Here is a 22,269-nt window from a genome sequence, read left to right as displayed (position 1 = left end):
TATAATAAACATATACATAATAATAAACATATAATGCATAATACATACACAGGAATCGTGTATGCATACACACACATTAGGCAATCAAGGCTCGCTGACAGAGGTGATGTCTTTTATCAAACCAACAGGATTTTTGCAAAAAAAATACAGCTACAACCTGGATACCTATACACGCATTATACATGTACATATATGCAGATGGCATATAATGCAAATACGCAACAGGCATGATGCAGATACAGGTACAATCTATCATGCATATACACACACAGTGTATAGACACATATAATGTACAACGCATGTACATGTATAAAGTGAACACACATGCAGAGCCTCTAAACGTTCACTCAAGTCTAAGGACGCTGCCACTGCCTGCGCTCCTGGGGCGGGCCGGGCCGGGCCCGCCACACAAGTGGTTACACGTCACACTAGCCGCGCCTGACGCTAAACGGGCGGGGCGGGGCGGGGCGGCTGGGTCGGAGGGGTGGGGCCAGCGGAGCAGCACTGGCTCGCGGGGCCCGGCCGCGCATGCGCACAGGCGCTGCGCCAGCTCGGCGGCCGCAGCCGTTCCGCGCCTGCGCCAGGGCTGGCGGAGCTGGGACATGGCGACCTAGGGAGAGGGGGGGGAGGTGCTGCCGCTGCCAGCGCCGCCGCGTTTGAGAGCCTTGGGAGCGGCCGCCGTCGGCATGTCGCGGCACAGGAACGTCCGAGGCTACAACTACGACGAAGGTAGCGCGGGCTGGGGCCGAGGGGGGTCGCAACCGCCATCTCTGCCCCATCTCCCCCCCCTTTCCCTGCCCTGCCTCGCGGCGGGCGGGGGCGGGGCTCCCTGGTGGGCCACGCGGTGGGGCCAGGGGTCACCCCCACCCCCTCGTCAGCCTCGTTCTGGTTTGTTCGAGCCTCTCGGCAGCCCCGCCCCTCCCGTGACCTCATCAGGGCGGCGGCAGAAGAACCTGGGCAGGGGCGGCCCCGGCCGGGCACGTGGCGCTGCTTGGGCAAGCCTCCTCTCCCCTTTCAGCGCCATTGCCAGCCTTCCCCTGGCACCAGCTGGGTGTCTCCGGACCTCGTGACAGATGTTCCTTGCGCAGCAGGGTTGAGGGTCATGGCTGAAGCCCTTCTGACAGAAGCATGGCCTCCCAAAGGTGGAATTGGCAGGGCCTGCTCCCAAGGGCCGAGTTTTTCAGGCAGCCTTTGGTATCACACCCAGTCTCAGATTATGTCTGTGTGTTCTGTCTTGACCTTTTTTATTTTTTTTGACTTGCGGTGCTGCTGGGCAAGTGCCACAGCTTAGTCTTCTTTTGCCTGCAGAGACGTAAAAGTGGCAAAGACCTCAGAAAGACCCCAGCTGTGAACTTCTAATTGAAATTTCAGCAGGCAAGGCTCTTTGATTAGATGTGATATTTTTTATTAGACCAACTGAGTAGATGGAAAAAAGCTCTTGGCAAGCTTTCGGGCGCAATTGCCTTTCTTCAGGCATAGGGAATCTGTGCAGTTCTGAGACTCCAAGGAAATCTTGGCATTTGTCTTGCACATAGTTTCTTTGTGTATGATACACCTACTTTTACAGTAGGTTGCTGGGCCTGTTTTGCAGCTGTATGAAATTGTAGAGGACAAATTGAATGCGAGTCAACATTAGGAGGCCGCAGCCTGTGGACTGGATTGGCCTGTGAAGGCATTAGATCCAGCCTGGGAACCTCCAGGCTGTTCTGAGGTAGCACAGGAAATGGGTTGGCACGCTGTAGTGCCAAGTTGTCCGTTCCCTCTACAGCACCTGCCTCCTTGGCCAAGTTGCCGCTCTCTCACTATCACTATCACTCAGTACAAGAAATAGGTTTTACTGCAGAGGGCCAGGGTATCTGTAGAGAGAATAAGGGCAAATGAGTCAGGGGTGGAGATATGCAATCTGTGGCAGGGCACCAGATCTCAAATTCAGGCCCACAGGGGCTAAAGGTTGCCATTCCCTAATCTGCAACAGCCTCTAGCTCCTCTGAAGAGATTCTGCAAATGGTCATTCCCCATTTTGTATTTGTGCTGTTGATTATTCCTTACCTAAATATAGTATTCTGTACTATCCACTGGGATGTCTGGTCTTTTTCCCACCATGGGTATATAGTACTTAAAATTATTCTTTCCAGGGTACATTTGTCAGGATTTGGATTTTAGTTACCACTGTGTTACCCGTCATTTAGACTTGCTGGGTATCTAGGAAGTATATTTCAAATATACCAGCCCTAGTATGGAAAATTGGAGCACTGCACTATTAATCTTTGACTATATTAAATGCAGTCATTTGTTCTTTTCATATTAACTTTTTCTAATACATGACAATATTTCATATTTCACTCTGACTGCTACTTAGTTGCTTTATGTAAGGAGTCTACCATATTTTGGACTTTAATCACTTCTTTTAGCCACTTTTTGACACGCTGAAATAATTCTGACTCATTTTGACAGGCATGATTATCTTTTACAAAAGCAGTGATGCTGTATCAAGTCATATTATGTAGGTAGATCATTGAGACCTTCATTTCCCAGAATGCTGCTAATCCTTTTTTAACATTTGGCTACTGTATTTGCAACTTTCTGCTCATTTGTTTTATAAGCTGATTTTAAACAATGTGCATAATAACTTAATATGTGCTAAATATTAGTAAATGCATACATTCGTTTATTTGATATTTAATTTTATTATATTTGATGCTGTCTCCCATGACTTTCTCATTAACGGACTAAGTCAGGGGTGTTAAAGATATGGCCTGTGGGCTGGATCTAACCTGTGGGGCCCTACCCTGTCACCTTCCAGTCTCAGACTGGACTTGCACACTGTGTGTAGCATGCTTTGGACTAGCCTTGCATGCTGGATAGGAGGCCAGTTGAGTTTGAAACAGGTTTGCTAAGTAAATACAGACAGATGCAAGCACTGTAAGGTGGACATATAAGTGGATGAAACATTGTGCCCCATGAGTATTCATCAGTGTATTGGTGTCTAATTGGTAAGATGTATTGAATAGGGGTCTGTTCTCACTCTGGGATTGTTTAATATCTATCTTCCTTAATTTGGAGGATAGAACTAAGTGTACACTTGGCAGACTTGTGGAGGACATCAAGTTGGGTGGAGTTGCTGACCCTCTGGGGAATAAGACTAGGATTCAGAATGACCTTGACAAAATAGAGAAAATCAAAATCCAAAATCAGTCAGATGAAAAGGACAAGTACAAAGTCCAGCACTTTGATTGGAACAATTGTATGCACAAGTACAGACTAAGGTATAACTGGCTAGGCTGCAGTACTGCAGAAAAGGTGTTACAGTAGACCATAAGCTGGGTGTGAGTCAACAGTGTGCTCTTGTTGTGAAAAAAGAAAAATAATAAAATGATGTATTAACAGAAGTGTCATTGCAAATCAAGGGACATGATCTGTCTACTCTCATCATTACTGATGAGGCCTCATCTTGAGTATGGTGTCCAGTTTTGGTCCCTACACTTGAAAAAAGATGTGGACAGTTTGGAAATAGTTCATCAGAGCGTGCCAAAAATGATTAGAGGCCTGGAAAATGTGACTTGGTGACGGAAAGAACTAGAATGATGTATTCTGAAAAAGAAGGCTGAACAGAGATTTGATAACTTCAAGGACCTGAAGGGTGGTTGTAATGGGGATAGAGATAAACTATCCTCTGTGGCCATGGGTGTGGCAAGTTGTATCAGGGAAAATTTAGGGTAGATATTAGGAAGAACTTTCTCACTGGGAGGGTGGTTAATTATTGGACCCCAGGCTACCTAGAGATGTGGAATATGCAGCCTTGGAAATTTTCAGTAGGTTTTCAGGACAGCCATTTGATTTGGATGGTTTTAGTCAGGGATGGGATTGGGTGAGATCACCTTCTGAGGTCCCTTCCTGCATTTTTATGCTTTAGTTACTCAGTATGCCTGGCCTCTGACAGCAGCTTCAGAAAGAACTGATCACATTCATGACTGCCAGTAGCACAGTAGCTGAGATGACTAGAAGGATTAGCTAACTGTCCATCCTGCACATGTAAACTTTTCTGAACACCATCCCATCCCACTGTTGTGTGTGGTTTGGACTGTAGTTCCATAGGGATTTATAGATGAAATGCAGAGAGAGAAATCCTATATCAAGAGTGAAGAAAGAAGACTGTGTACCATGAAGCTAGGAGAGGACAGTCACAGAAGCCAATGGAGGACATATCTGAAATACTGCTTAGCTCCCAGGATACTAAGGTATAAAAGAGCCATTAAAGAAAGTTCTTGAATTCTTCCTTGTTGCCCAATAGATGGCTGGTTGAATATCACCAGTATGTAAATCATTATTCCGACCCGCAGCCAGCACCTCTTAGTATTTGTATTTCTGCAATATTGCAATTGAATACTTAGACTAGAAAAAGCGTATTTAAGTATTTAAAATATATATAGGTTAAATTTGAGTGGACTAATACTTGCTTTTTTGCTGCTTAGATTTTGAAGACGAAGACCTTTACGGCCAGTCGGTAGAAGATGATTATTGTATTTCCCCATCAACAGGTTAGTCCAGAAGATTATCTATAAAATCCTCACTTGGAATAATTTGCATAAATATGCATGGCATGGAATATGAAGGAGGCTTTTTTATGGGACAAAAATAAGAATTAACCAAGACAGGGTTGGCTGTGCAGTGTGACAAGGGACTGGGGTAGCAATGGCAATACAGTAAAATATTTATTTCCAGAACAAAGCAACATTAAAAGATACTTGCATAGCTAGGGGTGCAGATTTGCCACTTTGTGCATTTTGCAATAGGCACTTCACTCCCCTCTAACTTCAGTGGGAGTTGGGCATGTAGGTGCCTCCACTAAATACTTATCTTTTACCACCTACTCTGTCCCTAAGCCAATGTTTTTATTTTTGTTTCAGATAGTAAATAGTCTCACAGGCATTCTTACTTTATTTATGTTCACCTTCCCTTATTTTAAAATTAAATTAACTAATTTTCAATTTTAAATGAACTGTTGGTGGATTTGTGTCCTTCTAAACAAATTAAAAAAACAAAACATAAACTGTATTTAGTTTTTCAACAAGCCACGAATCTGCCCTGGGATGTCCCTACAAAATAAGGACCCTATTAGGATTTTAATTTAAAAAATATCTAAACCTGCTTGCAAAGCTTTTTTTTTTTAAGTTGTTTTGTTTAAATGTAAATAGCTGCAGCAACTAAGGCTTTGGACAAACATACATTTTACCTGCTTTAAAAATGGAGAGCTGCTGCTGAATCAGCTGTTCGGTTCTTTTATGCCGAGTGCTCCAGTATCTATGGAAGTGAGCTAAGTTGCCTTTTGACCCTGAATGGAGAAGTTTTGCTCCTCTTGTATAAATACAGAATCATGCAGATAGAGCAGGATATTGATATCCTTTGATAGCTGTACAATTGTTATATCTGGTCTTTACAGTCAGTAATTTTTAGAGTATATGCTAGATCATACATACAGGCAGTCCTCGCACTTACGTTGGGTTACGTTCCTGGAAAAGGCATTGTAAGTCAAAACTATGTAAGTTGAATCTGATTTTCCTATAGAAACAATGTTATAATAGGGGGTTACGTTCCTGACCAAGGGCCTGATACCCAACTTTTTATAGAAATGACCATAAACACCATATTTAAATCAACTATTTAATCAACCATAAATGATATACACTGCACAGTACACAGCTTTTCAAAGTGTACTGTATATAAATTGATTAAACAGGGCAATACAGTAACTAATCACAAAATTTTACTTAATCAGAAGGTTAACAGGAACACCTTCATCCAGATCATGGAATTCAGAAGGGCTTCTTTGGGGAGATTTTGGGGAGACTTAGGGCCACTTGATGGCTTTTTGAAAAACTGATCCAGGGATGTTTGTTTTGCTGCCCTTTTTTTCTCACTGTAAATTTCCCTGTAGTGCCGTAAATAGTAACATGGGTGTAAATGGCAGAGTGCCGCAAGTGCAAATCGCCTAAGTCCCAACGCCATAGGTTGAGGACTGCTTGTACTTAGAAAACTATTTTTATGTGAAATGATTAAATATATGAAGTTGTACAAATGCTAGGACTGGACAAATATTACATAGTGGAGAGAATGAATATTTGTTCAGATTCTGAATGGCTGTTTATTTTGCCTATGTCTATATGTTTTATAAACTGAAAATTATGAATAATAACTAAGGTCCAGTTTCCATAAATCATGCACACATGATTATGCTCTTAATTAGAGATTGGATTACCCATGTCTTTAAGGTTAAGCATATACTTGAAGTATGTTGAATTGTGGCATACATTTATAGAAATTGAAGCCTAAGAACTGAAAAATGGATGAATTCATCAAATTAAACTTTTATGAATTAATATTAAAAACAGATAAATGTTACTTTGAATATACACTGTCGTGGTTGTTAACAAATTATGTAGTGCTCGCTTATTAGCGATTTGGATGATGGGGTGAAAAGCAACCTGTTCAAATTTGCTGATGATACCAAAATTTGGGGTGAGGTGGGCACATTAGCAGGGAGGGAAAGACTGTAGAAAGACCTGGATAGGTTGCAGGGGTGGGCTAACAAAAACAGGATGCGTTTCAATACTGACAAGTGCAGGGTGCTGCACTTGGGCAGTAGTAACCAGCAGCACACTTATAAGATGGGAAACTCCCTTCTTGAGAGCACTGAGGCAGAAAGGGATCTTGGAGTCATCATTGACTCCAAGATAAACATGGGCCAACAATGCAAGGTCACGGTCGGCAGGGCTAACCGGACGGACCCTATTGTGCATCTGCAGGTGCATCTCAAGTAGGGCCAAGGAGGTGATCCTCCCCCTCTACCCAACACTGGTCAGGCCACAGCTGGAGTACTGTGTCCAGTTCTGGGCACCCCACTTCAAGAGGGATGTGGACAACATTGAGAGGGTCCAGAGGATGGCCACCTGCATGATCCAGGGACAGCAGGGCAGACCCTACAGTGAGAGGCTACTGGACCTGAACTTGTTCAGCCTTCACAAGAGAAGGATGAGGGGGGACCTGGTGACCGTCTATAAACTCACTAGGGGGAGCCAGAAGGGGTTTGGGGGCGACCTTGTTTCCCCTAGCGCCCCTCGGGATAACAAGGAATAACGGCCACAAGTTGTTGGAGAGTAGGTTTAGACTAGACATCCGTAAGAACTACTTCACAGTTAGGGCGGCTAGGATCTGGAACCAACTTCCTTGGTGCTGGCTCTTACCTTGGGGGTCTAAGAAGTGGCTCGATGCCTACCTGGCTGGGGTCATTTGAGCCCAGTTCCTCCTGCCCAGGCAGGGGGTCAAACCTGAAGATCTACAAGGTCCCTTCCGACCCTACTTCTATGATTCTATGATTTTTTTTTAAGTTTAAACATTGCAAAGGGTTCTACGATGTGATTATAAATATAAAGATTGGGTCACAGGTTAAAAAAAACAAACCGTGAGAAATGTTGATCCATACAAATGTTCAGTTTTTTTAGTCTGCATAAGGTAATTTTGATTGAATATTGAACTGGGTAGAACTGTACATGATATTCAGAGATGCATAGATATTGCTTTCTCCCTGGACATTTCACCTTAGTAATGAGGGACCATCCTAAATAGCTAATTAGGCAGTGACTGTCCCATTTGAGTATCTTAAAATAATAATATGTTTAAAATGAGATTTGTATTTTTTTCTTTTCCAAATCAGCTGAGGCAAGACAGTATCTGTTTTTCCCTGAAGTTAGATTTTTGTGTTTAAAGAATGGGAAAACATTTTAAATGTTCTGTTTCTTACTAATGTTGTAGCAGCTCAGTTTATCTATTCAAGACGTGACAAGCCCTCTATGCTTGCTGAGCCATTAGCAGAAGAATATGGGCATGAAGATGCTGAAGAACCTGCCAGTTATTTTACATCTAATCATCAGCTAACTGGAGTTGATCAAGGTAACTGTAGGAAAGTAATTTAATTCTCTTAGAAGTTATCATGTTTACATCATTTTAAGTATGAATTTTTCTGTGATTCAAAGATTTATATTAAAATTATATATATTAAGTGAAATGAAAAACTTAAGCTGCACAATGATTTAGATCAGCATAACCTTATCTGGAAATGCATTTATAAATATAATACCTAGAATTAAAAATTTAGCATTTACTAATTTCAAATGAAGAATATTGAAATCTAAATGTAATAACCATCCTTTAAAACAGGAAGTGTCAAACATACAGCCCATGGGCCAGATCCAGCTCACCAGTAGTCTGATGGGCTACCAGAAATGCATTGCCCCTTGGCTCTGCACTGGTTCATGCCAACTGGACAGAGGCAGTGTTAGAAAAAAATGCTCCAGTCCACATGCTTCTAAATCTCTCCATAATTCTGGCCTCAGGTTTGAGCTCACTTTGAATTGTTAGCCTTCCCATTATGTTTACAGTTTTCCAGCTTGGAACCATCTCTATCCTTTTTCACAGGTATCATCATTTTGGGACTGGTAATATTTTTCCCTCCAGTGCCATCCAAGATACACTTTGAAAGCAATTTGTTTTAGTCTCATCACCAGGAGCATGCTGCCACTGCCTTTGAAGCTAGCTCCATTTGTATCCCTTCAAAGTTGGAAGTAATTTATGAAGCAAATGGTCCAAGTGCTCATGTAGTTCAGTAGACATTAGCTTGTTGATGCTGAAAGAGTATGATTGAGATGTCATAATTGCCAAGAGATATCAAAGAGGTTATGATTTGACTCAGTCTTATTTTGGCTAAAGTCCACTTCTGATCAGGGTTGAAGACTTTTTTTTTAATGGCAGTAGTTTTCAACCTCATAACAGCTCTTAGGCCAGGTACAGAAGTTTCTTTTCTCGTATCTTAAAGCCAATTTCTACTAATTCTGGTCACCTGTATAATGGTTTGGAAGCATGTGCATGTGACAGAAAGTTGGTTCAGACAGGCTGTTATAGAGTGTGAGAGTCCCACAGATATATACATAGGGCAGCTAGGTCCAGGAACTCTGGTTTTGTCAAGCTTCCACACCTGTTTGTTTTATGAGGTACTGTTTTTTAGTTGTAGCTTTTCCTGGCTATTCTAATATAATAAAAGCCTTACTACTTTAGTCTGTCTGTCTAACACTCTGGGCCAACTGCGTGTGTGTGGCTCGGAACCTTAGGAAAGACAGACAGACAGGTGGGGGTGGGGATGGGTGGGGTCAGGTTGTGCTGCCCACCGCAGGGCGTGGGGACCCGGGGGGAGGGACGGTGTGGCAGGGTGCTGCAAGGACAGCAGGCACAGGGGTGTGGGCAGCGCATGCCAAATATAGCACCCGGGGCAGGGTGAGGTGGGGTGTGTCCCCCATGCATGCTCCCTGCGTGGCACCACACGCCGCACCCCCACCGTGTGCTATGCCCTCCCCTCTGTGCGTGGAGTGCCTGCCACCTGCGGCCACAGAACATGCAGGGCACGGCTGCAGGTTGCTGCGAGGGGGAGCATGCATGGAGGGCGGGGGGGGGGAGTGGGGGGGAGCCACAGGCAGCTGTCACCCAGTGCCACACCCCAGGGCCAAGCCCCACACCGTGTGGCCACAGCCAGTGGGCATACCCTCACTGTGGCCTGTCCCCATGCCATGTCCCATGGCTGTGCAACCCCCCCACTGCACGCTACATCCCCTCTGCGTGTTCTGCACTGCACCTCGGGGCCAGTCCTTGTGCTGCATGGTTGCGGCTGCACAACATCCCCACACAGCCTCATGCGATGCCTCCCAGTGTGCCCTCCACCACCCCCCAGGGCTGCTCCACACACCACGCGGAAACAGCCGGCAGGTGCTCCCCGGGCCACCCCCCTGTGCAGCCGTGTGCCACACACTCTTGTGCGCCTTGCGCCATTCCCTGGGGCTGCTCCCCACTCCATAGCCTGCCCCATGTTCATGCACCGTCTCCCCCAAGCATGCCATGGCCCCCTGTGCACACCCTGCATCACACCCCGGAGTCGCTCCCCATGCCACGTAGCTGTCAAGCACTCTCCATGCTGTGGCTGCTCCCTGTGCCACACCCCGCAGCTGGGCACTACCCCACCCCTGTGCACCCTTGCGCCAAGTCTCCTTCCGCACGGAGCAGTGGGGTGCAGGGCTGGAGCCAGAGCAGCAGCAGGGGTGTGGGGGAGGGCATGGGTCAGATGCTGCTCTCCGTCCTGTCCCCGCTGTCATTCATGACGGGCATTTTGCTAGCATGAATAATAATATCCAATGGTCTTACTAGCTTTAATGTAACATTCCTTTCTTACAGCCCCTCAGGAATTGCACAAAAACCTCTGGGACACGGTGTCTATGATGCTCCCCTTAGGAAACACCCTTCTTTAGTGGGAGGAGAGGAAACTCTTTTCCTGCCTTCCCAGTCTGCTGCCTGCAAAAGAAACAGTGATTTGATTTTGAACCCAGTAGATTCCCTAAAATCTGTACAGAATTTTGGAAAAGTTACAGGAAATAGAGTCTTTCTTTGGAAGCCCTAGTTAATGGAGACAGTCAGGCGTCTAGTTCACGCCCTAGAAAGGATGATTCAGGATTACTTGGTACTATGTTGATATTCCGTGTTTCTTTCTTAATTGCCTAATTAGCATGCACCCAGCATTACCAGCCAATTGAAGACACTGTGTTTGCAGGACAGGCAGTGGAGCTATGGTCTCTTGGCCGAGGACAATACACTGGTTACCAAGAAATTGTTCAAAGGTTATAAAAAGGATTGAATGTTTGTACTCAGGGCAATTACACTTCCAAGCGGGTAATTTCTGACGCGGTTTAATGGATAGTGCAGTAAACTTTGGAGTGCGAGGTGAGGATTCTGTTTATCACAGTCCTTCAGTTACATGTCAGTTTTAAAAATGTAGTAACACTTAAATCTGAAATTGGGGTAATTTTTCCTTGATTTTTATTGGGCAGGATTGGTTCTTTGTACTGTATGCTCTTTAAGGTACCTCGCTATTTGGTCCTTTATCTCATTGCAATGAATTACAGAAATTGCCCGAGTTGGGGAAAATCACTTCCAATGGGATAATCATTAAGAAGAGTAGCAAGTATGCAAAAATTCTAGTTTGGGGGAGCAGGTAGAGAGAAGACAGTACATTCAGGGGTGAATGAAGCCAACTAAGGCTATCAGGGGAAGCTGCTGAGCTCTATACACCTGTAAAGAAGCTAGGAATAACAGCCATATATGTGGGTGTAAATTAGGGAGCAAAATCTTGCCTGAAATATTTTAATAGCACTTCCACTTTCTTCATCTGAAGGCTTTTGTGGGGAAAAAAGTAACCAAAACTAAACTGTGTTTCTTGTTTTCAATATCTACAATCCATAATTCCTCTCTCCATCTTGCATTCTCCAAAGTGATTTCAGATGCATGTCGTGCAGTAAGTGGTTGCTGACAATCAGAAGTGTTTTGTAATGTTCTGATGCAGGTAGTGTCTTGTTTAATCCAAGTTTGTGTTACTTGAGACTTGGGTTACTTTTCAACTCTGAACCAAAAACTCTTTGGACTTATCTAGCTCAGTCAAAAATCACTGTCATGTAGAGAAGGGATAAAGCCTTAAAATGAAATTTTAGTGTAGGTGCGTGGGGGAGAGCTTGCATTACAGTCTTGGACCTGAACCTGGTGTATGGTTTTGGTTCCAACACTAGAATAGTTCTGCTTATATATTCTGTTGATGGGTTACAGCTCTAGGTGTTGGGAAGTAACAGAGGAAGTAATTTCTCCTTATCTCTGTCTCAGACCTCCTCCATGTTCTTTTTATTTTTAAAATGTAATGCCTCTCTGTGTGGCATCTGCCACCACGAATCATCTCAACTCTGTCTTATAAACTGGTCCACATGGATGAGGAGGCATTCAGCCAGGGCTTTGTGGATCTGGATGGCCTGCTATGGTGCGGGGACAGGGCCACACACATCAGCAGGGGGGCTCACCCTCTCCCTTGTACCTGCACTGCATGTGCTCGCAGTGCCGGGCCCTGTCTACAGTTGAAATGCTCTTTCTGGCTATCCAGTTGACCCCCATAGGGCCTTATGAGCCAGGGCAAGAGGGGATAGACTGGGCCCTTAGAGGATTGGGGGTGATGATGTCACTAATGACAAAATCAGGGATCCTGGGAGTATAGTGCCTGCTCTTCATTGTGCCAGGGAACAGAGTTGTGCCAGAGGTAGGCATCATTCTCATTGACCATGGGAAAGTTGATTTTGTGTGTGTGTGTGGGGGGGGGGGGGGAGTTTTGTTTATAAATTCACTACTTGCTGTTCCCCAGAATTAGCATAAGTTGGTTCTAGAGATTTTTTACCCTTTAGTCAATTGACAGTGTATCAGTTCATGTTTTACTTCTCTTTCTAGTCTGTAAATAAAGAAACCATTGAAGAAAAAAAAATTATCTACCAGTTAGGTTCTTTTGAGTAGCCTCTGGGTATTTGCTTGCATCCTACTTTCTTTGTTACCCTGGAGTTCTATATATATACTTAGGGCTGTGATTCAGGAAAAGTAACCAAGACAGTTAGGAGCTGAACTGTAGTCTAGAGTGAGTATTTGCCATAAGTGGAAGTTCAGTAGCTCCCAACAGACATAGCTTTTGAGAGCAGTCTCTGAGCCTCAGGTGTTGTTCTCTGTAAACCTATTTTTGTTATTCATGAAGTTTTGAAAAACAGTAATTTCAGGATGTTAATGCTTTTTGGCCGTAGTTTTCTTAAGCAAAAGCTTTTTCTTTAATATTATATGTTAGCTGCTTTCAGTTAGGCATAGAAGGTCCCATTTTAGTAAGAATATGATTTGCTCTGAATATTGACTTTAGTTAGGCCATTTTAACAGGGCAGGATCACGTGGTTTAATGTTGTATTAGGTTTATTTTTGTGATGTAAAAAACTTGTTGTTTTCAAAAATGGTGTATATGAACTTTCCAGATTGTCTTAGTAAATTTCACATTTCCTTGTTGAGTTGATTGAGTTCTTGTCCAATCTAGTTATCAGTTTGTGAAGTTTCTTTTGGTGACTGCATTGTTAACTAAAAAATCTCATGGTTGCTGTTGCAATCCTGAAAACTGTGCTAATTTTCATAGATTCATAGATGTTAGGGTCGGAAGGGAACTCAATAGATCAACAAGTCCGACCCCCTGCATAAGCAGGAAAGAGTGCTGGGTCTAGATGACCCCAGCTAGATACTCATCTAACCTCCTCTTGAAGACCCCCAGGGTAGGGGAGAGCACCACCTCCCTTGGGAGCCCGTTCCAGACCTTGGCCACTCGAACTGTGAAGAAGTTCTTCCTTATGTCCAGTCTAAATCTGCTCTCTACTAGCTTGTGGCCATTGTTTCTTGTAACCCCCGGGGGCGCCTTGGTGAATAAATCCTCACCAATTCCCTTCTGTGCCCCCGTGATGAACTTAAAAGCAGCCACAAGGTTGCCTCTCAACCTTCTCTTGCGGAGGCTGAAAAGGTCCAATTTCTCTAGTCTCTCCTCGTAGGGCTTGGTCTGCAGGCCCTTGACCATACGAGTTGCCCTTCTCTGTAACCTCTCCAGGTTATCCACATCTCTCTTGAAGTGTGGCGCCCAAAATTGCACACAGTATTCCAACTGCGGTCTGACCAACGCCCTATAGAGGGGAAGTATCACCTCCCTGGACCTATTTGTCATGCATCTGCTGATGCACGATAAAGTGCCATTGGCTTTTCTGATGGCTTCATCACACTGCCGGCTCATGTTCATCTTGGAGTCCACTAGGACTCTAAGATCCCTTTCCACCTCTGTGCCACCCAGCAGGTCATTCCCTAGGCTGTAGGTGTGCTGGACATTTTTCCTCCCTAGGTGCAGCACTTTGCATTTCTCCTTGTTGAACTGCATCCTGTTGTTTTCTGCCCACTTGTGCAACCTATCCAGGTCTGCCTGCAGCTGTTCCCTGCCCTCCGGTGTGTCCACTTCTCCCCATATCTTTGTGTCATCTGCAAACTTGGACAGAGTACATTTCACTCCCTCGTCCAAGTTGCTGATGAAGACATTAAAGAGTATCGGTCCAAGGACCGAACCCTGCGGGACCCCACTGCCCACACCCTTCCAGGTCGAGACCGATCCATCTACCACGACTCTTTGGGTGCGACTCTCTAGCCAATTCGCCACCCACCGGACTGTGCAGTCATCCACATCACAGCCTCTTAACTTGTTCACCAGTATGGGGTGGGATACCGTATCGAAGGCCTTCCTGAAGTCTAAGTATACGACATCCACCCCTCCTCCTGTGTCCAGGCGTTTCGTAACCTGGTCATAGAAGAAGACTAGGTTGGTCAGGCACGATCTGCCCGCCACAAACCCGTGCTGGTTTCCCCTCAGCATAATTTGCTCTGCCGGGCTCTCACAAATGTGAGCCTTGATAATTTTTTCAAAGACTTTACCAAGGATGGAGGTGAGACTGACCGGCCTATAGTTGCCCGGGTCCTCCTTCCTCCCCTTTTTGAAAATGGGGACCACGTTAGCCCTTTTCCAGTCCTCCGGGACTTGGCCCGTGCGCCACGAGCATTCGAATATTCCCGCCAGTGGCTCTGCAATGATGTCGGCCAGTGCCTTCAGCACCCTCGGATGGAGCCCATCCGGGCCTGCCGACTTAAAGGCATCCAGTTTTAAAACCTCCATAATGCTAGTAGTGCTTTAGATGTCTGGTAGGAGGATAACCTTGTTACTGTCAGGTCTTTTTTTTTTTTTTTTTTTTGAGATCAGGGCTCACCTTTGCTTCACTTGGGGTGAAGGACTTACGACTTTTAGTTGTGAATGTTGAAATCTAATGGATCACTTGAATGGTACTGGTAGGACATATTTTTTCTTTTTTTCCTGGGCTATTAAATACCATGCCAAACTGAAATATTTGAATATTTTTAACTTGGGATGGTATTCATATGGTTAGCATCAGAAGTTGAAGGTAGAAACCACTACTGGAAGTTCCCTTTCCAGCTTTCTTTGGTGGAATAGAACAGAAGGAATTGCAGATGTGGCTGTAGCAGAACTGAGTGGGGGGTGTATAGATGTGTGTGTATACATACACGTGTGTGTGTGTAAAATATTTCCTCCTCTATTACTTTCATAAACATCTGACCAGTTTGGCTCGCAGTGAAACTTTTTGTCAAGGAGAGTTCTCATTGTTTCCTATACTGTCAATCCTAAATTGGAATTAGGGGAGATATTAACAAGATGTACAGATAGTATTGGTGTTGGAAAATAAAGGCAAGGTCAGATTGACTATACAAGATAGTAAACGCTTCTAATGAATTAAATTAAAAGAAGATCAAAAGCAGTCTGTAGCAGGGCTTTGTGGGTAATTGCCAGTGGGAACATCTTTGCAATGCCATTTTTAAAACAAATAGTTTAAATTTTGAGGCCAATTTAAACTTTTGGTATACATTGTAGTCCATTTAAGCCTTTGGAGTGAAAAATTGCTGTGCAGTTTTCCCAACTTGTGGATGTTTTTTGAGTATGCCGCACTGTTAGTGCTGTGATAGCCCCAAAACTCACTAGCTCCCCTCATTTTCTAGGCTTCTAATAGTCACTTTCAGAACTGATGTTACAAGCCTGGTAAATAAGAGAAGATAGCAGCCCTGAAATGGACTAGCACTCTTCATTTTCAAGGCTTCTAGATGCAGGCATTTGTCAGTTGCTTTCTCCTTGATGGTTTTCTCATTTTGCTCAGCTAAACTGAGTACAGTTAGTTACTCTGCAGTTAGGAGTGGTGCTGAAAGGTGCTACATATTTAGGCAAGCTTATGCCCCTAATCAATTTGTGGATAAGGGGCTCATTACAGTGCAAGCAATAGGTAATCACTTGGGACTTGTATTATGCAGCTAAGAAAGTTGGGTAATTATTCAGTATGCATATGAGGAGTGCACTATTTCTTTATTTCAGTTTTCTTTAATTGTCCTTTTTTCTGTAGCATGCTTTTCATTTTCCTTTACCTTTTGTACTGTATTTAGTAGTGATAGAGAAGCTTGGTTATAAAGACAAGGAAGTTTAAGACCTAGAAAGTCTCTCACAGTTTTAGGAAAGGTAAAACTTACAGGTAGCTTTGGAGGTGGAGTGTTAATCTCAAGCTGCAAGCATTTATGGTTGTTCAGCTGTTAAATCCTGAGGCCTGAAAAGATGCTGTTTACCTTAGAAGTTAATTACAGCATCTGTAAATACTTAAAATGTGCTGTTAAATGGATCCACACTGGTGTACCAAATTACTTGAACAGTTTTAAGCTGCTTATTTGCATTTCTTTTCTAAATAAATATAGTTCAAGTTGATAACGTCTAAATAATGGGGCCTTTAGGTGTTTTTTGTAAGAATGTTTGTGTTCCTTGAAGGTTGGTGTGACACCTGCTATACAAAAGGTCAGATTTCACTGTTTTTTTGAGGGAAGGTAATAATTCTTCCAGTTTGGTCTCATCCCAAAAATAGTTGCTGAAAATACGGTGTTTGTAGTTGCAGAACTACAAAACAAGCATTTATTACCTTCATTTCTTGCAGCTCGACTTTATTCATGCCTTGACCAGATGAGAGAAGTTCTTGCAGAGTCTGTACCAGAGCAGGTGATGGTGGAAGCAGTGCTGAATAGTAAATTTGATGTACAGAAAGCATTGGATCTTGTCCTTGCACAAGATAGTAAGGGGAATACAAAGGCTAAGAATGAATGCACAGTCATTACAGGAAAGGCAACAAAAGGTACGCATTTATTTACTTGTCTTTTGGTTTAGAAATGGTTTGTTCCTTGCACACAGGAGAATTCTGCTTTATGCCTGTATTAAAGTCATTCATTTGAAAACAAAAGAATGCTATTTTACTCATCTAATTGTAATAAATAATCAGGGTTTTAAAAAATTAGAATGTCCCTTTAAAGCAGGGCTGTCCAACTGGTGTGGTCCCTGGGCTCTTACCTGGCCATCATTCTCCCTATTGCTCTGGCTGCTACTGCAGCTGTGGTCTGTAGGCTCCTCCTCCCACCCTCAGCTTTTGTTTCTTGCTCCCATGCCCGGGGGTGGAGATCTTAACTTGGGGTGCGGTAAGGGAGCTGAGGTGGGGGCTACCCATGTCTGCTGGGCAGCCTTGTCAGGGGGACTACATGTGACCATGGGGCAGTGAAGGGGTAGCATAGTACTGCGTCTAGTTTTGGGCCCCCCACTTCAGGAGGGATGTGGATAAGCTTGAGAGAGTCCAAAGGAGAGCCACCTGTATGATCAAAGGCCAAGAGAGCAAGCCTTACGAGGAGAGGCTGAGGGACAAGGGACGCTTCAGCTTGGAGAAGAAAAGGCTCGGGGGGACTTGGTGGCAGCCTATAAGTATATAAGAGGGGTACATCAGGACCTGGGAGAGCAGTTGTTATTCCCAAGGGATAAAAAGGTCTAATGGTCACAAACTTACGGAAGGCTGGTTTAGACTGGACATCAGGAAACGCTTCTTTACAGTCTGAGTGTCCAGGAACAAACTCCCCCCAGAGGTGGTGCAAGCACCTACTCTGGAGTAATTCAAAAGGCATTTGGATGTTTATCTTCCTGGTATCGTTTGACCCCAGCAGACTTCTTGCCTATGGCAGAGGGGCTGGACTCGATGATCTCGTGAGGTCCCTTCCAGCCCCTAGTGTCTGAAGTCTATGGTGGTCTGTGGATCACACTAGCATGGGCCTTACTTTTCCAACCCATGCAAAGTGTGGCTCCTAGATACTTAAAAGTAGACAGCCCTTCTTTAATAGAATGATCCTTTTTTTCCCTCCTTAAACTACATTTTTATTCTTATGTGTGGTCTTTTTCCTTACACTTGTAGTATAAGTAGCCATGTACAGTACAGCATCAGATTCTGCTTTCTGTTATATTATTTATTTGATTACATAAATTGAAAAACAGAGGTACACCAATACATTGGTCCCATATCAGATCGGCACTGATATGAGGAAAATTGAGAGTATTGGCAATTGGCTTTTTTGGCTAGTGTGGCCAATAAATGTCCTGTGCACGCATGCAGCCGAAGCGCAGCACACAGGCAGCCAGGAGCACCGCCCGGCAGTGTGGAGAGCAGCCGGGTTTGGCTGGTAAGTGGATTGTGTGTGGGTCAGGGGTGCAGATTGAGGCCCCTGTGGTGAGGGAGGGAGTGGAGCTGGTGCTGGGGCAGGGTCATTGGCAGGTACTGCTGGGGCAGGACACGGGATGGAGCTGCGGCTCGTCCGGGGGGTGTGGGGAGGGCAGGGTGGCTTCTTCCACTGTGTGCACCCCAGGAGGGCATGCGGGGGATGTGCCCCCAGATCTACGCGCAGGGCAGGGTGGGCTGCCTCTGCAGGCTGGGGCCAGGGGCAGTGCCAGGCTCTTCCCTATGGGGGGCTGGGCCCAGCTGTGCTTGGGGCAGGTGGTGGCAGCACTGGGAGGGGGATTGGCGGGGCTAGAGCTACCCCAGAATTCATCGTAGCCCCCCCGCATAGCCACACTGCTGCTCACCCTGAGCACAGCCCAGTCCAGCCCCCTGCCGGGAAGAGCTTGGTGCTAGCCCCACCTCGCAGTGGCAGCCCACCCTCCCCTGAGTGCAGATCTGGGGGCACATGCCACCCCCATGCCCTCCTGGGGTTTGTGCTGTTGCGGGAGCCCCCCTCTCCCTGCACCTCCTGGATGAGCCCTGCTGCACTGTTAGTGCCTCACTCCCTCCACACATACTCCCTCCTCCCCATACTGTATCCCACTCCTTCCTTCACTGCAGGGGCCTCACTCTGCCCCTCCCCCCATGTCCCTTCTCTCCCCCCAACTCCTTCCCCTGCAATACACTTATCAGCCAGTCTCCGTTCTTCATGCTGTGGAGCTGCATACTGGAATTGGATTGGTATCAGCCAATATGGTTTGTTAAAAATTGGCCATTGGTATCTGCCCAGAAAATCTCTATCAGTGCACTCCTATTGAAAATTGCATGACTTTAATACAAGCAAGCAAGCATTTTAAATGCTTATAGTGATATTGCAAGACTTTTTATACAGTTCAGTAACTTCATTGGATTCAGACTTCTTAAGTTTTGACACATTCAGTAACTAAACGTTTCTTTTGTTGGATAATTGTAAAAATTAGTTACATAATAAATGTGTTTTGGTGCACACATGTAAAAATATTTTTAATTTTTCAGTAACATTTTAGTAATTAAATGCCTTTTCATGTTTCTTTTTTACTTTGCTGCTGTCTGCTTTGAAAACCTCCTGAATTTTTCATTGTGGCTATGCTTCTAACTGAAAACTATTGGCTATTGTAAGGTAAGGAGACTTACTTTGTTCAGAAATGTTTGCTGATGTAGGGCATTTGTCTTATTTAGTAGAAAACACTTCAGATAACACCAGTACAACTGGGCTCAATAGCCTGATGGTCAGAGCTGAACCACCTTGTTATTCTTTAGTGCTAAGTGACAAAATGGTTTTAAAAGATAAAAGTTTGAGTGTACCCTCAGTTGGAAAGGAAATATTAGACTTATCTTCTCATAAGTCTTCAGGAGTTCTATCTTCTTTCAATACAGATTTTTGTAAAGAATCATTATATGAATCTTGTGATAAACAGGCAGCAGAGCATCTACCGTACAGTACTGGCACAGTAAGTTTGTTTTCTACCAATGAAGGCAACACTTGTGTTAAGGGGGGTGTTGAATTACTGGAAAATAACCCACCTGGAAATTCTTCTTGGAAGCAGTTGGAGTGCAAGGAAACACAAGACTTAAAATCCTTGCTGAAGCAGAATGTGACTGATTCTTTAAATCTTCCAGTTAGTGTGCTATGTGGTGTCGTAAATACTTCAGATAATACTAATAAGGCAAGTTTGGATAGTCCTCCTGGCTTAATAAATGCTTTAGGGAAATTAACACTTGATAGTACAATAAGTCATGCTCTCAACCGAAAGACAGATATTTTTGGAAATTCTTCTTTGCTTCTGCAAAGTACCAAGCAGGATACTCCCTGGCCAGAAACGGATAGTTTACCATTTTTAAAGTATGGAAATCCATCACCTGAAGAACACCAGGGAAGTAATAACCCAAGCCACTTTTACTCATTGTCTGATCTTTATAACAAGTCACCTATGAATTTTACAGATGTGAATTTGGGAACATCATCATTGTCACAGCTAGTTAGTCAACATCAAGCTTCAGGTGGGATGCCAGAATTAACAGGATCTCTTTCTTCTTTGGCACACTCTGTTTCTCCTCTAAGAGAACTTGAAAATTTATCCCTTTCAGATTTAATAGCGGAAACCATTGACGTGGATAAAACTCAAGAAACAACAGACTATTCCAGGTTCAATTTAACTGAAATGTGGCCTTCTGAAGAAATACATCCAAACATTGACCTAAGTGTCCTTATTAAAAAACCAGAAATTTCTGTAGAACCTGTAGTAGGGCAGTCAAGTATCTGTATCCCAGAAACTAAATCTTTTGCTTCAAAGCAAGGAAAGAATTTCACTAAAAAACCCAAAAAAGACAAAAAAGGGCTTCTTCCTAGGAGACGGGATCCCTCTCTTTTGTGGATGAAAGCTCTCCGTGCCAGACCTTCAGCTTTCGCATTAACTTTGTGTCTCCATTATCCCCCAAAAAGATGTAAACAAGGCACAATGGATATCCATAAGACTTTCCTCTACAGTAGACAAGTACAAGAAGCAAAAGATAAAGAAATTGGTCCCATAATAGAAATAACACCATTTGACTTTAAATCAGCATCCCCTGATGACATTGTAAAAGCTAATCAGAAGAAAGCTTTTACAAGAGTAGTGTAACGCAGAGGAAAAAGTTAGTATTTATATTTCAGCATCTTTTTAAATATATATTTTTTAATGTTTCATATTGGGTAATTTATTCTGTGACCCAAAATAAAAATTCTATTTTTTTAAATAATCAAATAAAGCTGATTAACAACATTTATATGTTTTAAACTGTTGCACTGAATTTTTTAATCTTTATTTTTTGTATATTTTAAATTGATAACATTTTTAATTGACAACTCCTCATCCTAAATGTGTAGTAATTGAATCTATAGTATAGACCATTATCATGTAGGTAACACTTTTTAAATCAGTAGATATTTAAAGTAATTTTCTAACAAGAAACACAACAGATATAATTTGAAACCTCCCCCTCCCCCCCCCCCCCCGAAAAACCCAAAAAACAAAAAAAAAATCCCAAGTAGATACTGCTATGGGGTAGTTTGATTCAGAGATTTTTTAAATTTAAAGATTAAGGTTTCTGATGATTATAATTATGCACCTGTCTTATACGGTAGTTCATCACTGTTTCATATTTCATTCTTTATTTTTCTTCTGTAACCTCTTTTCTGTTATGTTGCTTGTGTTAAATTATCTTAAATTTTTGAAAACACCATTAAGATCAGTCACCGGCTTTTATATTTAGTGATAAGCCATTTACCAACTTTTGATGGGACCAGATTTTCTGACAACAGCATATTATTACAATTTAAATTAAAAAAAAAAATCTAGATGTTAAAACTGAGTATTTCTACACTGTAGAAAATTATCTTGTATGTTTGTCTTAATAGCATATTTTTCAACAGAAATTTCAATAGGAATCCATTAGTTTTTAAGTCTTCCTGAAATGTGTTGGAAGAACAACTTTCATGTTTAGTTTTATTGCCTAATGAAAATGCTGTGTTTCAGGACAAAGCATAGGTGCTATTTGTATCTAGCTTTGTTTTTCACTTAGAAAAACATTCCCTTAGCAATGTAAACATGTCATATTGCATTCTCTTCTGCTGTTGGTGCCAGTGTTTATTAATTTGAGCCATAATACTTGAGATCAAAATCAGGTCACTTGACTTTATTTCTTAGCAGAGTCATCAGACTTTGGTGCTGTTTGTAGATGCAGTAATATCTTTATATGGATCAAATATGAGTATATTTTTATTCTGATCCATGGACAACCAGTATCATGGTCATTATTTTCAGCAGTTATATGCAATATATTTAGTACTGATACTATTATTTTGATAAAAATAAGATTGCTCATAATTAACCATAACTTTTAGTTCAAATTTAAGCAAGCAGCTATTATAAAAGAATGCGTTTAATCTTAATGGTGGGATTTGAGTAAGTTAATTGTAAGAGAGAAACGGATTTATAGAATAATACTTCTAAATTACAGTGCAGTTTTATAAATAACTACATTCCAGTGCTCTCAGAGATTGTTTTCTGAGTATTTTGCTTTTATTAGTTTGTAGATATATAACTCTCATCATCTTGAAATATGAATAGTATGCATTTTTAATTTCTTGCTTAAATTTGGTTTC

At 43.1% G+C, this 22,269-nt stretch overlaps 1 protein-coding gene across 3 annotated transcripts in view; it reads left to right on the top strand.

Moving 5' to 3' along the window:
- Window positions 1–575: 575 nt before the first annotated feature.
- HBS1L (HBS1 like translational GTPase) overlaps window positions 576–22,269 on the top strand; it is a 102,252-nt gene continuing 80,558 nt past the window's right edge. The window contains exons 1-4 of one of the 3 annotated variants that reach the window (XM_006264437.4): window positions 576–729; window positions 4,473–4,538; window positions 7,813–7,947; window positions 16,497–16,691. In XM_006264437.4, the coding sequence (XP_006264499.2) occupies window positions 687–729; window positions 4,473–4,538; window positions 7,813–7,947; window positions 16,497–16,691 (439 nt within the window). In that variant the 5' untranslated portion in view covers window positions 576–686. Of the gene's footprint in view, window positions 730–4,122; window positions 4,239–4,472; window positions 4,539–7,809; window positions 7,948–16,496; window positions 16,692–22,269 lie in introns of those variants that run through there. The other 2 variants (XM_006264436.4, XM_019479495.2) reach the window with 2 other exon arrangements.

The sequence above is a fragment of the Alligator mississippiensis genome, chromosome 1 (assembly GCF_030867095.1).
Source record: "Alligator mississippiensis isolate rAllMis1 chromosome 1, rAllMis1, whole genome shotgun sequence".
NCBI classification, from domain to species: Eukaryota; Metazoa; Chordata; order Crocodylia; family Alligatoridae; genus Alligator; species Alligator mississippiensis.
The sequence above is the reverse complement of the archived record's forward strand: the minus strand, read 5'-3'. Positions and strand labels throughout refer to the sequence as shown.